The sequence below is a fragment of the Octopus sinensis genome, unplaced genomic scaffold (assembly GCF_006345805.1).
Source record: "Octopus sinensis unplaced genomic scaffold, ASM634580v1 Contig10816, whole genome shotgun sequence".
NCBI classification, from domain to species: domain Eukaryota; kingdom Metazoa; phylum Mollusca; class Cephalopoda; order Octopoda; family Octopodidae; genus Octopus; species Octopus sinensis.
Window position 1 is genome coordinate 226,514 of NW_021832224.1, and position 17,860 is coordinate 244,373.

The 17,860-nt window shown below is 32.9% G+C and overlaps 2 protein-coding genes and 1 long non-coding RNA gene across 3 annotated transcripts; 2 read left to right on the forward strand and 1 right to left on the reverse strand.

Moving 5' to 3' along the window:
* Positions 1–2,903: 2,903 nt before the first annotated feature.
* Positions 2,904–3,164, forward strand: LOC115228585. Its single transcript, XR_003883224.1, has 3 exons — positions 2,904–2,947; positions 2,978–3,022; positions 3,054–3,164. It is a non-coding gene; the product is annotated as an uncharacterized LOC115228585 (long non-coding RNA).
* Positions 3,165–3,189: 25 nt separating this feature from the next.
* On the forward strand, positions 3,190–4,507 carry LOC115228570 (citrate synthase, mitochondrial-like; the record flags this gene model as incomplete). Its single annotated transcript, XM_029799133.1, has 3 exons — positions 3,190–3,399; positions 3,434–3,604; positions 3,642–4,507. Coding segments are annotated over 3 exons (1,194 nt in total), but the record flags the coding sequence as incomplete, so codon positions are not given.
* Positions 4,508–11,862: 7,355 nt separating this feature from the next.
* Positions 11,863–12,713, reverse strand: LOC118761223 (cleavage stimulating factor 64-like). Its single transcript, XM_036498969.1, has 2 exons — positions 12,675–12,713; positions 11,863–12,641 (listed from the first exon to the last, which is right to left on the reverse strand). Exons 1-2 carry the CDS (start codon positions 12,706–12,708, stop codon positions 12,340–12,342), a joined length of 336 nt encoding a protein of 111 aa, XP_036354862.1. The 5' UTR covers positions 12,709–12,713; the 3' UTR covers positions 11,863–12,339.
* Positions 12,714–17,860: the final 5,147 nt, after the last annotated feature.

Sequence of the window (17,860 nt, forward strand, 5' to 3'; positions counted from 1 at the left end):
TTAATGGTTCATTAATTCTAAATTTTCTTTATTGAGGTCTCTTTCCGCACCTAGTAGCCGAAGAAACCTCATAACGCGTCTGGTTATTTTTTATGGCCAAAGTGTTCAAATGAATATAAAAACAGAGCTTACAAAATCCGTAAATCACAAAAGATAAAAGATCTTCACAAGAACAGACCCCAATATCTCTGAGAGAATAAATAAGTCTTAGATTAGTAAGAAATTCTTCAGGACCAAGGTGGGAGCCTAAAAACAAACTCTACTAAAAATGGACTAAACGAGTGAATGTTTTTGTAAAAAAGTGTTTCAAATTATTTATGACTAATAAAAATAATTATGTCTCTGGGGTCATTACATCTAAGTTTCTATCAGATGTTCCCTACAGAGAATGTGGAATGTGGTAAAAACCCCTACAGAGAGCGTATTTACCTCTTTTCCGAAGATTGGGCAAAACGCAAATACAGCAAACAGACATAAATTCGTGATAAAAAAGAAAATTGAATTAAATAAATTCATAGAAAAAAAATTCATAGAAAGATAAGAATGAGCACGCCAAAACGACAGTCGCATATGCGAATTTAATCTGGCGAACGTTCTATGAGCATGTCTATATGTTATAGATTCCTTTTAAGCATTGTTTAATTAACTTAAAATTAAAATCAATGTTAATTGAATAAATGAACAAATATCGATTATACAAATCTACCACTGAATAAAAAAACCACATCAAATAAAATAATTAAATGTTATTTTAGCCGGTGCCATTCTAGGGGAAAATAAGTTGATAATCACATATGAGTCATTTTTGGAATAATGCAAAATCAGGCAATTTTCTGATGAATTAGCTAAGTCTTTTAAATAGGATGAATATCATAGGTATTCCTCACATTCTAAACTGTCCTATTTATTATGTGGTTTCCGTTGTCTCGATTGCTATAATCACACAATATACAAATTAGACAATACTAATCACTCGTAAGTGCTTAAGAACGACAATCACACGTCTTAAAAATACAATTTATAATCAAACTCACTAATATTAACCAAAAAACTAAGTAAAGAAGCATTTATTTCTTCTAAACTCAGACAAACACTACAAAAATAATTAACAGCCACGATAAACTGAGCAAGCAAACTCGAAAACATAAATCTATATTAGTATTAGTCAATCGATACGTATAATCAATGTCACATTGACAAAGAAAAGCCTATATAAACCACAAAAAGACAAGACCATATACTACCTTAAATACACACAAAAATACGAACACAAGCACGTAACACAATAATCACTTCCTGGCTATAATTGCTACTTAAATATCACATCAATATGGGTCGATAACATCAATTAACAAACAAGAAAAAATAGGAAAGAACTAAAAATCTACAAACAAGAGAAACGACAGATTAAAAACGATTAATTCTTGGCCCGTTTAGCACCACCGGCCCCTACAAAAATCGACTGTTTAAAAACACCCTTCGCATTGTTGCCTCGTTTTGCTGGCTTCTCTGACTCAGAATCACTTCCAGACATTGACTGTACATCAGACATGTCGCTCTGGTCTTCCTCGTCTGGCATATGGACACAAAAAACCAACCAAAGTCATCTAGGGAGTCATCTTCTCCCATTTCTGACCCATCTTCCTCCATGTCTGTTCCATCTTGCTCAAAATCCTCCTCATCGAAGTTTATAAAATCATCTTTTTAGATCAAATCAGCATAATCTCACCAAAATAGGCTTGATTTCCCTCTGAATTCAAATTATCGACCACTTTCAGCTGAGGAATGGTCTTAAAAAGGGCTCCAATGTACCCATCCTCTTCAGAAGCAGGTGTAGAGGTCAGTTTTAAGCCCAACAAATTGGGAAGATCGGACTGAATTGAGTCAATAGCCAAAAAACCAGGCAATTGAGGGAATCAAGGGAGAACTGGGTGGATGATAAGTCAAGAAATATCAAAGATGGACAGGATTTGACCATTTTCTCAAGGCCTTCCGACAATTCATTACCAGTTAGAGTCAACTAAGGAGTTTGATGGAGCGAAGAGAACTTTTTCTAAGAGTGGATAAGCTGGAAATCCCTCCAATGAGGAGATCCCGCATGTGGATACACTCAAAACTTTGAGGGATGGAAAACTGTAGGTGGATAGCTCCTTTAGAGTGAGAGGAATTCCGTCGAGGATGAGATATTCAAGCTAAAGGAGAGTCAGAGAGTTTATTTTACAGTGTTTGGATCATTATCACCAATAGCTCCCTTAACACCACCGGACATGGAAAAACACACGATGTACGAGCGTTATAATAATTATTCTAGTTTTTGGTTAGATGCCATAAAATAAATAAAATTAAAAAATATAAATAATTAATATATATTAATTATTGAAATTTATCCCATTTTACATACTATTGTGATTAAATATAGGCATATTCAAAAGACGTGAATCATAATAATTTAAATAAAATAATTATTGTAAAAATCTATTTTTAATCATTTTTATTTTAATCAATTCAAATTATTTTTAAAAAATTTGACTGACAGCTCACGTGTCAAATACTTTTCACTAATCAGATGTATTTAAAAGCGCGCGTTTTTATGTTGAACCACAAGGAACCGAATGTTCTAGAAAATTTTATTCCGTCAGTAAATTCATGTTAAAATAATTTGTTAACCAAAAATCAATGAATCATTAACCACAGACATGCCTTTTATTGTATTTAGTTAATTTATTAAAATAAGGAGTGATTTAGTTAAGAATTGTTCATTTTACGTACTTCAAAGAAATCGAAATGTCAAAATATAGGTCATAAATAATTGTTGTTTAATATTGATAAAATCTATTAATAGTCAATAATTCTATAATATATTTTAATTGTAAATTATATTAAAATTAAATAATAAATAAACGATACTATTACGCTCTTAATGTTGCGGCTTCGTTATCTCACATCAGTATTTTCTTACTCTAAACTCATTTTAAAGAGAATTAACGAATTATACATCCGAAAATCTTCTTCAGTCTGCAATGTCAGTCCATCCCCCCACCTAAACCCCACAGGAATTCAGAGAAGTCCTAAATTCAGCATTAATCGAAGAAAAAGAAAAAGTACTCCAATTCCGCAAAGAATACAACTCCCGAGAAGTCGGAAAGGTCACCGTAGATCAGGTCAGGACCCAATTTCCCCTATAATTAGGTCTACGGAGGAATGAAGGGGATCCTTGGACTTGTTTGTGAGACTTCAGTCCTCGATGCCAACGAAGGAATTCGATTCCGTGGATTTACAATCACGGAAGTCATGAAACTCCTCCCGAAGGGTCCCAACGGAGCTCAAGTCCAACCGGAGGGAATTTTCTGGCTTTTAGCCACCGGAAAAATACCTTCCCGCTCTCAAGTCGACAGTTTTTCCCGCGTAAATTTGAATTTTTATGATTTTGAAGGAATTGGTGGATAAATGTGAGGTCCCTGACTTTATCCCGGCCATGTTGACTGCCATGCCCTCCTCTGTCCACCCAATGGCCCAATTTAGTGCAGCAATGACAGCTTTGAGTCAACAAAGTCAGTTTGCGGAGGCTTATATACGTGGAATCCCCAAATCAGAGCATTGGAAGGTGTTTTTTGTAGATTATAGGCAAGTTTGTGTTGGAGGATGTCATCAGTGTGGTGGCAAAGGCTCCTACAGTGGCAGCAATGGTCTACAGGAATCTATATCGTGGAGGTTCTCCAGTCAAAATGAATAAAAACGGAGACTGGACTGCCAATTTCGCGGAAATGTTGGGTTATGGTGATTCTTTCACGGATATGTTGCGGCTGTATTTGACCCTTCATTGGTATATAAGGAAGGTTATATTTAGTGATCATGAAGGGGGGAATGTGAGTGCACATACATGTCATTTGGTTGGAAGTGCTCTTTCTGATCCATTTTTGTGTTTTGGGGCAGCTTTGAATGGATTGGCTGGTCCTTTGCACGGAATGGCCTGTCAGGAGGTTCTGTCCTATCTGACCAAGTTGCGGGAGGAGATGGGCAGTGATAAGATGACGGATGACCAGTTGGAGAAGTTTATAAGAAGTACTCTTGCCAGAGGACAAGTCATTCCTGGATATGGACATGCAGTCCTTAGAAAGACAGATCCGCGTTTTACCGCTTTCCAGGAGTTTGCCCAGGCCAACATAAAGGAGGATCCCTTAGTGGATTTGGTGGCTCAGTTGTACCGGGTGGTACCCAGGGTGTTGGGAGAGTTGGGGAAAGTTCAGAATCCATTTCCTAACGTGGATTCACACAGTGGGTGTCTTTTGCAGCATTTTGGAATGACTGAGATATACTATTATACTGTGCTGTTTGGAGTGTCTCGAGCACTGGGAGTTATGTCTCAGTTAATATGGTCACGGGCTCTTGGATTTCCTATTGAAAGACCAAAATCAATTTCGTCTAAGAATTTTATTGCTATGTTCTCAAAGTGAATAATCTTCTAATTTGTTAACATTTACTAATCGGACTTATTTTCTAACTTGATTGTGGCATTAAACAATACCGTATTAACTAGGTTTATTAAAAAATGACGTCATGATTGTATTTATTCTAAATGTTCGATATTAAGGTCAATTTTATCGTTATAAATTCAATTTTTTATGTTTAGTGGAGATCGAGTTGTATAAATCAGGCTTTCATTTAATAGGGTCTGGAATTTAGCTGGTTTAGTTGAATTTTGCAGCATCTTTCTTTCGGATTTTCTTGATTCTTAACGACTGTGGTTATTTTTATATAAAATGCTTAATTCAGTGTTACAAAATGTTTAAAAACAAGTATTAAATATAAAATAAATGTCTTTAATCCATTCCCTCCGCCTCCTTAATCCACGTCTACAAAATTGTAATAAAATAACTGAAATGTCGTCGCTGTAAATTAAAGCAGTAAAATTGTCAAGAGTTATTACCCTCCGTCCTTCAGACAGCAATTTAATGCTCTCCATTTCCTCATTAGGATAATCAATCAAGACACAATACGTGTCTAAATATTCAAAATCAATAAAAAAACTTTCAAAGTTCACTTTTTCTCTGATTCGACAAAATACAAAGATGAAAGCCTCCATAATGTAGGCCACAGACATGGTTATCAAAATCTAAATAAAATCCATCATTGCTGACACAACGGCAGAATAAAAGTAGAACAACATGAAAAAAATCCTCGACCATTCGCTGAAGGCAGTGGCATATCCTTCCTGATAATGACAAAATGAAAACTGACCATAGTTATGAACCAATTGTTGACCACCGAGAGTTCAAAAAGAACGACTAAAATTATGAATAGAAACAAAAAAATACAAAAACTAGAAAAAATCGATCGAAAATTGTTGTCGTAGTAAAACGAAGGAAAAGTAGCATTTGAATCATTCGCATAAGTTCCCTCAAATTGAGTCCCTCTGCAATTTGATGACAAAAATCTAACTTGCAGCAATTCGTCAAATCATATTCCCCAAAAAGCTGCATTCCAAAGTAGGCCAATGAGAAATAAATCAAAAAAACTGTTATAGAAACACTAAATTGAAAAATTTTGAAACAAACCTAAGAGACCGCTCGATTGTTTTTTCGATAACTTTACAAATGTCTCGAACAATTTGAAATGTGTTAAGAAGTCTGCTAAATAAAATAAAGCTACCTCAAAGAACGTAAAATTGCAAAATATTTAAGGACAGACAAATCTGGATTTATCCAAGCTCCAAATGAAATAAAACAAATCAAATTTATGCACAAATCACAGCTAAATATAAAAACTGAAAAATACAAATTTGAAAAGTTTAGATAAAAAGAACGACCCAAAATTAGTCCAAAAATGGCCGATTCCAAAATAAAAACTAAAAATAATAATTTAAAATATACATGTTGTAAAAACGATGTCCAAATTTGATAATCCAATATTATATTTTGAGTTCGGATTGGCAATTTCATACAGCAGACAGAAACAACTGGCCATTATAATACCGTCTATTTGTCATTATTGAAAATAAAAAACATTTTGTCAATTTGTAGTTAAGTGAACTCTGTAGACGAATTATTGCTGGAATGTAAGCAAAATTAGTACTGCTGTTAATTTTTGAGTATTTTTTGGGTGTTTTAAGTTTTTTTTCCTACAATAATCAGTAAAGACTACCCAGATAATATCATTGCAGTTGTAAAAGTCATAAAAATCCTCGACACTCAAATAGTTCTTTCCTTCCTGGTCTATCAACGCAAACATTGATGCAGATTTTAACAAAGCTAAAATATCAGTGCAATCAAACATTTTCCACAGTATTCGGACATAAAACACTGGAAGACGTCCTTGGAGATTCCACGTGGGCACTAAGGATTTGAAAAAAAGCATACATTTCGAGATACAAGCAAGGAATGGGCAGCTCGGATGGACTGTCGCTGTTTAAGAATAATTTTTTTAAGTTTTGCCTTTTCCTCGAAGGCGTATAGCTGATATGTGACTGCCAGGAACTGGGAATTTAAGGACACGTATACATACGATGTTCATGAGGACAAATGTGCAGATAATCAAGAAAGAACTGTAAAACACGAATGAAATCCTCGAATAATGATAAGCAGCCATTATCACGTTTGGAGAACTAAAAAATAAACGAATAAAAGACTTTGATGTTGTAAAAAGTACAAACATGCTGTAAAAACTTGTTATAAAAGAATTAAAGTACTAAAATAAATTAAAAAACACAAACAAAATCCCCCGGGACTGATCTGAACATGGCACAGCCTAAAAATTTGATGTTAAAAACAATACCTAAAACAGAATAAAATAAAATTATAAGTAAAGTAAGAACAAGGATCCCTAAAAACTTTGGAAAAATTTTTAGAGATTGTCGGATAAATCTATCAAGAAAAAAACCTTCGAAACCTTCTAGAGCTCGTAAGGTAAGGGGAGTCAAGCAAAAATAAAGGCAAAAATCCCTGAAGGTATTGATTGTCGTAAACTCCGACAAGAATGTCTACAAATTTCTCCAAAATGATTGCTAAAAGTATCAAAATCCGAAATGTGTAAATTATTTTACCAGAATGACACACCATTTTCGTCTATGAATATTTTTCCGTCCCAAAAGTTTAATTTTTACTGAATAAATGGCCACCAACAAACACAGCGGAAAAAACTGGATCACACCGATTATCTACTATAAGCTAAATAAAACACACATCGTAGTGATGCACGTCCACAATGTACGTTCGGAATAGCAATGAAATGAGCAGGGCACTGATTACAAAAAGTTCAAACAGGCAAAATATTTTTCCTGTCACTAAATTGTAGAATTTGTAGGCTTTTATGGTCGATGGGTGAGTGTATTTGATGTTTTGGGCACCTTCGTTAATGTAAATGACTGCCTCGACAATGTTATAGTGCCACACTTGATCTTTACAGTGATATATGTCAGTTCCTGAAATAAAAAGGGAGTTTATATAATCTTTGCAAATTTCACCAAAAATGGCTGGAAAGTCGTCAAGAGGTACATTTGGAAAAAAATCCATTAACACTATTAAAATTTTTCTTATTAAAACCACAATGTCGTTTATTCTTGTTTTTTGAATTTTTTGAATTTTTTGAATTTTTTTATTATTTATCGAGAAAAATTTTTTATGTTTCAAAATATCCTTAAAAGCTGTGGATTGTATTGGGGCTTAGAAATTTTGTGCTGCATAAGCCTTGTCATGATTTATGGCATCGCAAAAGTGTATGAATACAAATAATTTAGAAATTTACCTAATATTTAATATTTTTAACGGTATTTCTTAATTTTAAACATGTCCTCTCTAAAATGTTTCTCCCTATATATAAATATTAGGTTTTGTGAAAAATATCGTAGAATATCAATATATAGTGAGTATCTTAAATGGCAAACCTTTACAGACATTCTCAAAGCAGTATAAACGGCCATTGATAACAATAAATTTGGTGGATTTTTGTGTTAATTATCTGCCTTGAGAATGTCTGTAAAGGAGAGAATGCCATAAACGAGATAACTTTGTTTTTCGGTTATTATAATGACACATTCTGTATGAGCACAAACATCATCAGCACAGATAATTTCGATGATGAAGCCATCGTAGAGAATTATCAGATCTCTCAAGGCGGCTTTCTGGTAGATGACAAACAGCAGAGGCCAGAAAGAGTCTCCTTGGTGTGTGCCGACATTCGTTTCGAACAACCTTGAGAAACACGATTCAACATGAACAAATAATTCTGTCTTAGCAAACTGTACCCGTATAATTCTCACCTCGACCTTATCCAGGAAATTTTGTAGGAATCCGATAAGTAGGTTACGCCGCATACAATTAAAAGCTTTTGACTTCTTTGAATTTCTGCTGGATAGTGCTTTGTATCTGTAACTTCAGAAACAGAAAATATCCGAAATGAATCTTCCTATTCTGAATCCGCTGTGACTTATGGTCAAATATTAATTAACGCCTGCGTTTATCGGATTCAATACAACTAGGAATAGGAGTTTCCTGAGGGTGTTCAAAATGTGCCTGTCCCTAACAGGAGTAGGTAGTAAAAATATTAAATATGATCGGGATTTTATCCATAAATGATTTTTGGACCGTACTTAATCAGTCTCGTTCAGCAGACCACAATATCGGGTTTGTTGTGCTGTACAAAATATTTATTGGGATATCCATTTTAATGCACACTATCGAATTCACTCATACCGACGGGTTCGAAACTTTCTGGACCGTTTCAACCCATACTTATTGCAGAGCAGAAGATAGTGGAACCTCACCACCTCGTTATGGCTTCATGTGTGATCATGGTAAAGCATACTTTTGGATTTTGTGGTTAAATGGTCAAAAGTCATGTTGGGTTTCATAATATATTATTGAAAGCATTAATTATATTATTGAAATGAACATTTTAATTACTAGTAATTATTGTAAAAATAGTTTATAATTATATCGACTTATTAATTTTCGGAACCATGGTAAATATATTAAGAACGATTGTTGTAAAATTGTGATTAATCAGTGATGGAAAGTAATTTTAAATTGTAAGTTTTACTTGTTCCAACATCAGAAATTGGATCGAATTAAAAGATTCGTCCAACGGAGAATGTCTATGGAGAAGCGTAGATGATCAGTATTTTATATAAATTATAATTTTACAGAAAAATAGTTCTCTGTCCTCCATCGAACATACTGGTGGAGTGATACAATTTTTATTTTTTAGCACACGTTAGCAAAAAAATACTGGAAATCGATTCAGTGAACATAGAAATCAACTTTTCGTCGAAAATTGAAATTCAGGAGTTTAGACTCGAGCAGCGAATATTTTTCAAGGACAGATGTGTTGAAGGTCTCTACTTTCCTGTAATATCTTAGAATGGTACTTTTATTTTGGGTATGTAATTCCCGACTCCACAAATACGTGGGAATCGAAGCTCAAATCAGCCAGCCAAATGATTCCCGCCTCGATACTAACGTTAAAATTTTTAAAGTTATGTTTAGAGGTAACGTAGTCATTTTTAGTGAATTTTTTGATGCCGAAAAACTAATAAGCAAGTCGGCGGTTAGAATTTATTACATTTAATACTTTTTATAAATTTATCCTAATTTATTGTCAAACTACTAAACACGAGAATTACAGTCAAATTAAGACTTTGAAATATTTCTTAAATTTAGCACTTTATTGTCCATTTTTCGTCTCTAGACGTGTAGATTATTCGTTTTTATGGTCGATTTCAAAATCAAGTTTAGGAATCAAAATGTATCATCACGCACTGATTATTATAATCAATAAGTTGTTTTAAATGACACTTAAAAGTGCTAAAATATCTATCCATTGTCACAAAGCTCTAACTGGCATGAAATAAACAAACAACAATATTATCAACCAAAAACAGTGATACGATTAAACACATTTATTCTTGTGGATAGGCCAATGACTGACTTGACAATCCCTAGATTATACGGCCAAAATCTACATACCTACTACAGTAGACTTGACTGTGGCACTTTGAGCAACGTTTTTTGGCTTCTTTCCCACAAACTGGACATTTTTCAGTTTCAAGTTCTACCAGAGCATCAAGATGAATCGAATCCATCCAACTACTATAAAGAAAATACTATTACTTGTGTGCTATTTTTTGAAGAGAAGAATCGTCCAATTTTGACAGAATTTGCTCTTGTTTTTCAGCAATTTTTTTACATTGTGATTCATTGTAGTTATGATGCAAATACTCTCTGATTTCAGGGAGCTGCAAAATCATCCAAAACTTAAACTTCTTCAATAAAAAGTGATGTTTTTGAATTAGACGTTGATGGATTGAAAAAGGCGAGTTCTTCTACATACCTTTTTAATTCTATCAATATGGGGATCTGATCTATTACGAGTTCAGATATAAAGGTTCTTAGCTAAAAGTGATTGAAAACAAATACTTTCATTATAATTCCTTTTCTAAAATTTGTCATTTCGTATTTCTGTCTACATTCGTTTCTCATTAGTAGTTGATATATCGTCAACCATATCTTGTGGGTCAAATATGTATTTGTACTTGTCCGTCAATTTTTGATATTCTTTTTTCGTCTTCAAGTCTTTTCCATTTGTTTCCGTCTTCACCAAAAATCTCCCGTTTCCCTGATTTGATAATTTATAATAATTTTCGACCTATTTCTCCACGAAGCCAAGGTTTATGTTCTACGAAATGAATCATAAGCAACGGAATATCGTGAATGTTTAACATTCGAGTTTTTAAACTGAAAGAAAGACTATTTAAACTATAAATACAACTCAAACTCTGTCAGATGATCTGCCAAATAACGAATTATTGTAAAACATTTTATAAAAAGTCCAAACTCCAATTCCTCCAATTGAGACAGTAAGTTCTAAAATAATATAAAATTTTTTAATAACCCCTTTCCATGATTTGTCAGAATTAGTCGACTGTGGCCTAACTAGTTTTAAAAAGTTATAAAACTTGTTGATAAAATGAGTAATTGTTCTATAACAGTAGTCCTCGATGTCTAGAATGAACGACGAGGCAGCTTCACACACATCGTGATGGTATAAAACAGTTTCCAACAAATTAAACGTAGCCGCTTCGTGGTATAACTAATATCGTTCATTTTTAATGTTTACTCCCATATAGAGGACAAAGCTGAGTTTTTCTTTATTTGAAGACTTGAGAATAATTGGAAATATAAATTGCTTCCAGAACTCGGTTGTTATCAAATCTTTGATCAGTAATCGAACCTTTTTGATAGTTTAATTAGAAATACTTTGTTGTAATTAACAAGGAAATCTTTAATGAACTCGTCTCCCTTAGTTGAGACACTCACGATTGCCTGAATGTTTAACTGCTCAATATTTTGGTGTTGTTTTATCCACCTATCAAAATTTATTTTAAGCAAAAAAATATTATTTTTTTTAAAGAGTAAACTTTATGGAAAAAAAATCACAAGGAGACAATTCGATCAGTCCATCCACTATCAGTTCTGCTTCTCCACAAGTCAAACACACAGTCATTCTCACAGTTACTAAGAGACTATCTTAAAATGCTTCAGAAAATATAATTATTTTCAAAAATAAAATTCTCTTTGGAAAACCTTAAATACTCAATTCATGTCATATATAAAAAAGACACGTTTATTTAAACTAAAAAACAAGTTTAACATCTCCGCTTTATTGCAAATGCCAATTCAACTTGTTCCTTGGGCAAATATCTCTCGATCTGTTCATTAGACATATCATGAAGCTGTGCCAACACCAAATCCTTAAAAATGAATAAAACAGTAAAACTCTCTCCCGTCTATCAACCGAAGACCTCCCACGACCACTGGCCGCAATACTCTACCAATAAACCACCAAAAACAACCTTTAAAACAGAAGTAGAAAAAATAGGCTTATTAGGCCTACGTTTGGCAAGATTACTATGATCACGATATTTCCCCATTTCCTCCGGATGGTATGGTTCTGGATAATAAGAGTAGTCTACGGGGACATCCTTGGGTGGGGTGGGAGACAAATATGCAGGCGGGGCGAATGGTTCCTGCAAAGGACGGTGAAAAAGCGACTAAATCTCAAAAAACAGTACAAACAGGAACAGTCCGAACATCGACTGCCCTCGTCACAATCATTGCCTGTACGAGAGCATAGGCCAAACAAGGATTTCCAACCAACATCAGTCTGGCTTCTCCAGGATTTGTCACTGCAAAATACTGGAAGTGACCACATCCAAAAAACCTTTACACTTCTCAAAATCTCCCCCAAACTCTCCGGAGGCATCGAACTGATAGCATTTCCGATTAATTGAGGCACTTTTATGGGGTCAGACCAATCAGTAGAGGGCACATTCTACTATATATAACATTATTTTACTGATTGTGGGACAGTTGTTGTCACAGGTTGGGGAACTGTGATCTCTGGTTGAGGAATCACGTGTTGTTCTCCTGTTGCAGGACCAATTCGAAGAGGTCTTCCGTTTATATCCGAATTTGCCAGGTTTCTAAGGGCACTTTGAGCAGTTTCTGTGTCAATGTATTCACAAAATCCATATCCTTTGGGTTTCCCAGTTTCCTTGTCGAATACCAAGCGGAAAGTCGTAATTGGTCCAACTTTGGAAAATATCTCTCTTAATTTAGCCTCTGTGACATCATAGGGGATATTTCCAACTTTTTATTAATTTAAAATATCACGCTTTGTACCAAAAATTGACCTTTGAGCTTTATCTGTGGCCATTACAATATAACACCACAAGAAACGGTATTTTATAGATTTTATGATTAAATAAAATTTTAAAACAAAACTTTTAATTAAATAAGTTTATGAAATGCTAACTAGTCGTTTCTCTTTTAAGATTTTATGCGGCAAAATACTAGACCACGTGACTCGAATTAAAATAAATTTCTAAAGTTTAAAAATATTTTTACTAATAAATTATTTAAATATATTTATTTAAATTTTCAAATATGATTTAAAACAAAATAGTAATTTTTACTGTTAGTCAAACTATGGATTTTCAACTTTGGACTCAAAGATTTTTCCGACACGTAGTTTATCCACCAATCAGAAATTGCTTCAGTCAATTACAATGTCTTTTGGCATTAGTAGACGAATATGATGGGTTACAAAATTTTTTTACATCCATTACCTGTCTGGACAGTACTTACCAATGCATAGTCGTCAGACCGTATCCCTTCTAAATAACTTTATATAAGTGAAGGCAAACCCTACCATTTGCTGGCTTGTCAACTATTTCGTTGGCCCGACATAGAAAATGTAAATCAAATGCAATGTGTTGGACACTGCAAATATTCCTGCGATATCTATTCTAAACTGATATGTGTTAATGTCTATCATTATGTCAGAAATAATGGTAAGTTCAATAGATTGATTGATTTGCTTATCTTTTGTTAAATTGTCCTAATGACTTAGTTCATTCAAGTCTGTTATCCGAGACCGGTCCATGGGCTATGTATTCTCTGTACAACAAGAAAAATATTTTGTTTAAGAATTTGACCATATCCGACTGGTCCCATCAAATAAACGCGGATAAATTGGCATTGTCCCCCGAATTATCTGCTCTTATTGGTTAGTTTTGAGAGCTCATTGTAGGAAAGGGAGTTCGGATTTCATATGTAAAGCCGTTTGTTCACATTTACAGTGATTCTAGCAACACAATCTACTTTCATAGCATAGTTTTTAATAAATTAAACCGAGCGGATGTTGACCAGATAATTGAACTTAAGCCAAGTTTTTAAATTTTAAAATAACTTTGATAGACACTGTGGTTACAGTTTTCAACGAGACGACATTTGGGGAGAATTTATTAAAGTATACACAAGATATAGATCACACTGCTTTGTACGACATGACTAATGCTTGTACGATTTATTTATCATTCGGAAATTCGTGGGGGACATATCACAGGTCAGAAAATATGTCAAAACTTGATTTGTGGGTTGTCATAACTCTTGTTATTCCACTTGAATGGCTTGACAACGTTTTAATGGCCCTTGGTGTTCCCAAAAATATTTCATGTACTAGTCACTCATAGATCATTTTTGTGTTTTATAAATTTTTAATTAGTTTTTATTTTATAAATGGACCAGAGGGTATCTATGCTACTTTCAGTAAACATGAGTTGGAGTCTATATTTTTTATAAATTGGTTAGAAGATAGTTTTGGTACGTTTCAATTAATTATTTTTGGTTTCATTTTAAGTTATACAATTTCCCTATTTAGCATAATTTCAATTCTAGAACTTATTTTATTACTTTCTGATTGTTTATTATAAACAAAGACATTATTTTGTTTATATTAGACAGTTCAGTCACGAATGACAGATATTTATTCAATGCACATTTTTATATTCTAGTTGTTCCACTCAAATGAAAGCGCTTTAATTTAATTTTTCTAAACTTTCCTATTGAAATATATTTGGAACATTGGTCACCCATTCCACTGAACGTTTGGGATAAATGGGAATTCAAAAAATATTAACCTAAAAATAATACAAATTTTAAAGAAGCAATGGTAAAAATTTGTTTTAGAACACAAGATTAAAATATATTATCAAATACAGTAAAACCTCTTCGCTGCTCACCACAATTTTGGCAAAAAATCATTTTTTGTTTAAACTATTTTTTTAAATAAAATTTGTTATACCAGGCCTGGGTTAATGTGCGAAAGAGCACTAGATTGTTTATTAGTAAAAAAACTTTCCATTATTTCCTACATGGAAGAGAATAAAAGTCTATCGATGCAACGTATAGGCTTTATTTTTTCTTCTATTTTTAGGAAAAAATATCTCGAAGGTTTATTAACGACCTAAGATTTAAAAAAATTCTACTGATCCTACTTTTTCTAATATGAAAAGATTATCTAATCTAACATTTTCTGTTATTGACACTGAACTTTTGACATCGATGGAATGTATTAAAGTTCGATATGAATTTCTGGATGATAAAGCAATTTTTTTAACAAATAACATTTTTGACCCACATGGGATCTGAAAGTTTAAAGCTAGCAATGATTAGCTAAACAGGTTAAAGAGAATTAACCATTTTCAGTTAAACATTTTATAAAGAGTGCAAAACTACTGAAGTTGATCAGAGAGAAATTGAAGATTTCATATCATTGATTTCTATAATTATAATGAAATGATCAGTATTTTGCAGATATTGAATCCGGTTAATTAAAATCAATCCATCAATCACAAATTCACGGAATTTGATAAAAATTTGGATTAGAATTCTCTAATGCACATAAATCTTGTCATAGGTAACATTTTTAAATCAAATAAAAGAACAATTAATGATTTTTAGTTAATTTTTTTATTCCAAAAATGCTATTGATTTTTTTAAAAATTCCATCGCTAGCAATTTTTTGTCAGTCCCAAGAGAGATTTTATTTTACAGTTAAATAAATACAATGATTTAATATCTAATCATGATTAAGCCATTTATTGAATAAAAACGAATTAACTGATTAATTTCCTACTAAATCCTGAGTAGTCAGAGTTAACAAGAGGTGCACTCCACGCACTGTCTTGCTTTTTTCATCCTCTTCTCTCAATTTATAGATTCCCTTGAAGGTGCGGGGAACATAATATCCGACAAGTACATGAACAGCCAAGTTATCCTCAATTTCAGGAAATTGTACATACATTAACTCGGTTGCGTCATCTTAACTAATCTTTTTTGACCACAGCTGTAGGCAAATAGTCAACGGTTTTTTTTTTATTCGCAGTAAGTAGAGTTTGCCTCGAATGTATTCAAAAATAAAGTTCGTTCAAGCTTTCGCACATCGATTGAACTTTGTCTTTGCAAGTTTCTGGACCTCTTTGTGACTGCAAAGCAAAAATGAAGGGAACTCGCCACCTTATGTCTTTCTGTGTAATCATAGTAAAGAATACTCCTGAGCAATAAGATTGCGTATTCGTTCATGGGATTAAATAAGTTGTGCCTTTGATGGAGAAAATTTTGTGGGACATTTGTTTACATTAAGAATAGCGTCATATTTCTCAATAGAGAAAAATTCTCAAATTTAACTAATTTGAAAGTAAAATGTACATTAATTCTCTACGTCAATTTAAACATGTTTTCAAATTTAAACAGTTCGTAAATGCTACAGTGACGACATTTACAAACTTACAACAGTTGTGGAAAGTCCTTTTTCCATAAATTTTATTAAAAAAACCGAGATTTCTTGGAATGAGGAACCAAAGAAAGTTCTTATAATAGTTTGGATCTGTCGGAAAAAATGACCTCTAATTGATGTCCTCTGTAGACTGAGAAGTCGGCTCCTAAGAATAACAGTTTAGGAACATGCGGGAATAAATACGACTTTTTAGTCAAAGATTAAGTTTGTGGTTGATTTCGAATAAAATTAAATAGTAAACAAATGAAAATAATGTAAATTAAAAAATTGAACTGTCGGATTACGAAACGATGTGGTATTGATTGTAATAGAAATGTACTATTATTTTTAAGTACAAAAATCAGATTGGTTTAATCATCTCGAAGAGGAGTCACGACAGTCGTGAAACGAGGCGCCTTTTTCAGCAAATATCGTTCGCAATATTACGTGGAAAATTGCCTGTCCATCCGCTCGGCGATTCATCTAATTTAGTTAACTTCTCTTTTTTCTTGTTTCCATCCTTTAAAAAAGATACAAAATAAATTCCCTCTATAAAAAATCAGTTAAGAACGATTATTATTAAAAAACGTCGAGAATTAAAAATTAGTTAACTTTTCATGTTAGTTTTTGTGTTATATGAATGATTGTTTTCCTAAAAATAATATTTCTATTGATACTTGATAACAAATGTATATTTTCCAAATCTTGATTAAGTTCTCCTATTCTCTTATCCATTAATTTCATGCTTTTTCTTCGTTCAGTTTCCAATTTTTGTATTGTTTTGTCAGAATTAATTTTCTCAATTTTATTACACATTTTTAGTGAGGATACACTTGTCTTTGGGTGGAAGATTTTTTCTAAAGACAAACTGTTTTCTGCGTTAGCTTTTCTTAATGACATTTTCAATCGTTAAAAAAAACACCATATATTAAATTAAAGATTACGATGTTCAATCGTAATTTAGTGGTTAAATTTAATGTTTATTTAAAATTGGACTTTATCATTAAAAACGAGCTGAAATGTCAAAAAATACCTCTTCACAATTGAAAAAAATAGTCAATTTTTCTTAAGTTAATTTAGCTGATTCATTTTAAACTCACTTCTCTCGTGACTTTTCCTCGAGATCATCAAACCGATCTCCGAAAGAAGTTAATCCTTAAAATAAGACAAAATTGTGGTTTTTAACCACATTGTCTGTAGAATTTTGTCATAAATTCTATATTTAATGTACTTTTAGTTTTTTGGGACAGTAATTCCTGTTAAACCCATGCTTATATTTTACCGGGATTTTATCCAAAAGTTCTTTTAATTATGTTTTCTAGATATATACAGTATAACTTCGCAGTAAGAGTATAAATCGTTTTCAGATTGAACTCATATTGCGAGTTTCTCGTATTACGAAAAAATTTTTTACATTGAAATTAATATGAAAATTTTTCGTACTCACGCTAACCACAAAAAACAACACAGTAAATTCAATAATGGGTTTCTACTGCTACAAGATGAACTTGTAAAATAAGTGACCGCAGGCTTCTTTTAGTGGTAGGAAAGCGGTAAATTGAGCATTTAAATAAGCGAGGTGACGACCAATAATTAAGATAAAAAGGAGGCAGCCAATTGTGTTGGCAGTAACGTTATCTGTCTGAATAATTTCTCCCAATAAAATAAGCAAATACTCCAGCTATGTGCTCCATTTTGATTTTGGTGGTACTTTTTCTTAGAAATCGACAACGTCAGTTCGCCTCTCTTT

Excerpts from the sequence above, each read along its gene's own strand:
- LOC118761223 (XM_036498969.1), bottom strand. The coding sequence starts at position 12,708 with ATGGCCACAGATAAAGCTCAAAGGTCAATTTTTG. Across the intron at positions 12,642-12,674 it reads AGCTCAAAGGTCAATTTTTG|TTGGAAATATCCCCTATGAT; the intron begins GTACAAAGCGTG and ends ATTAATAAAAAG.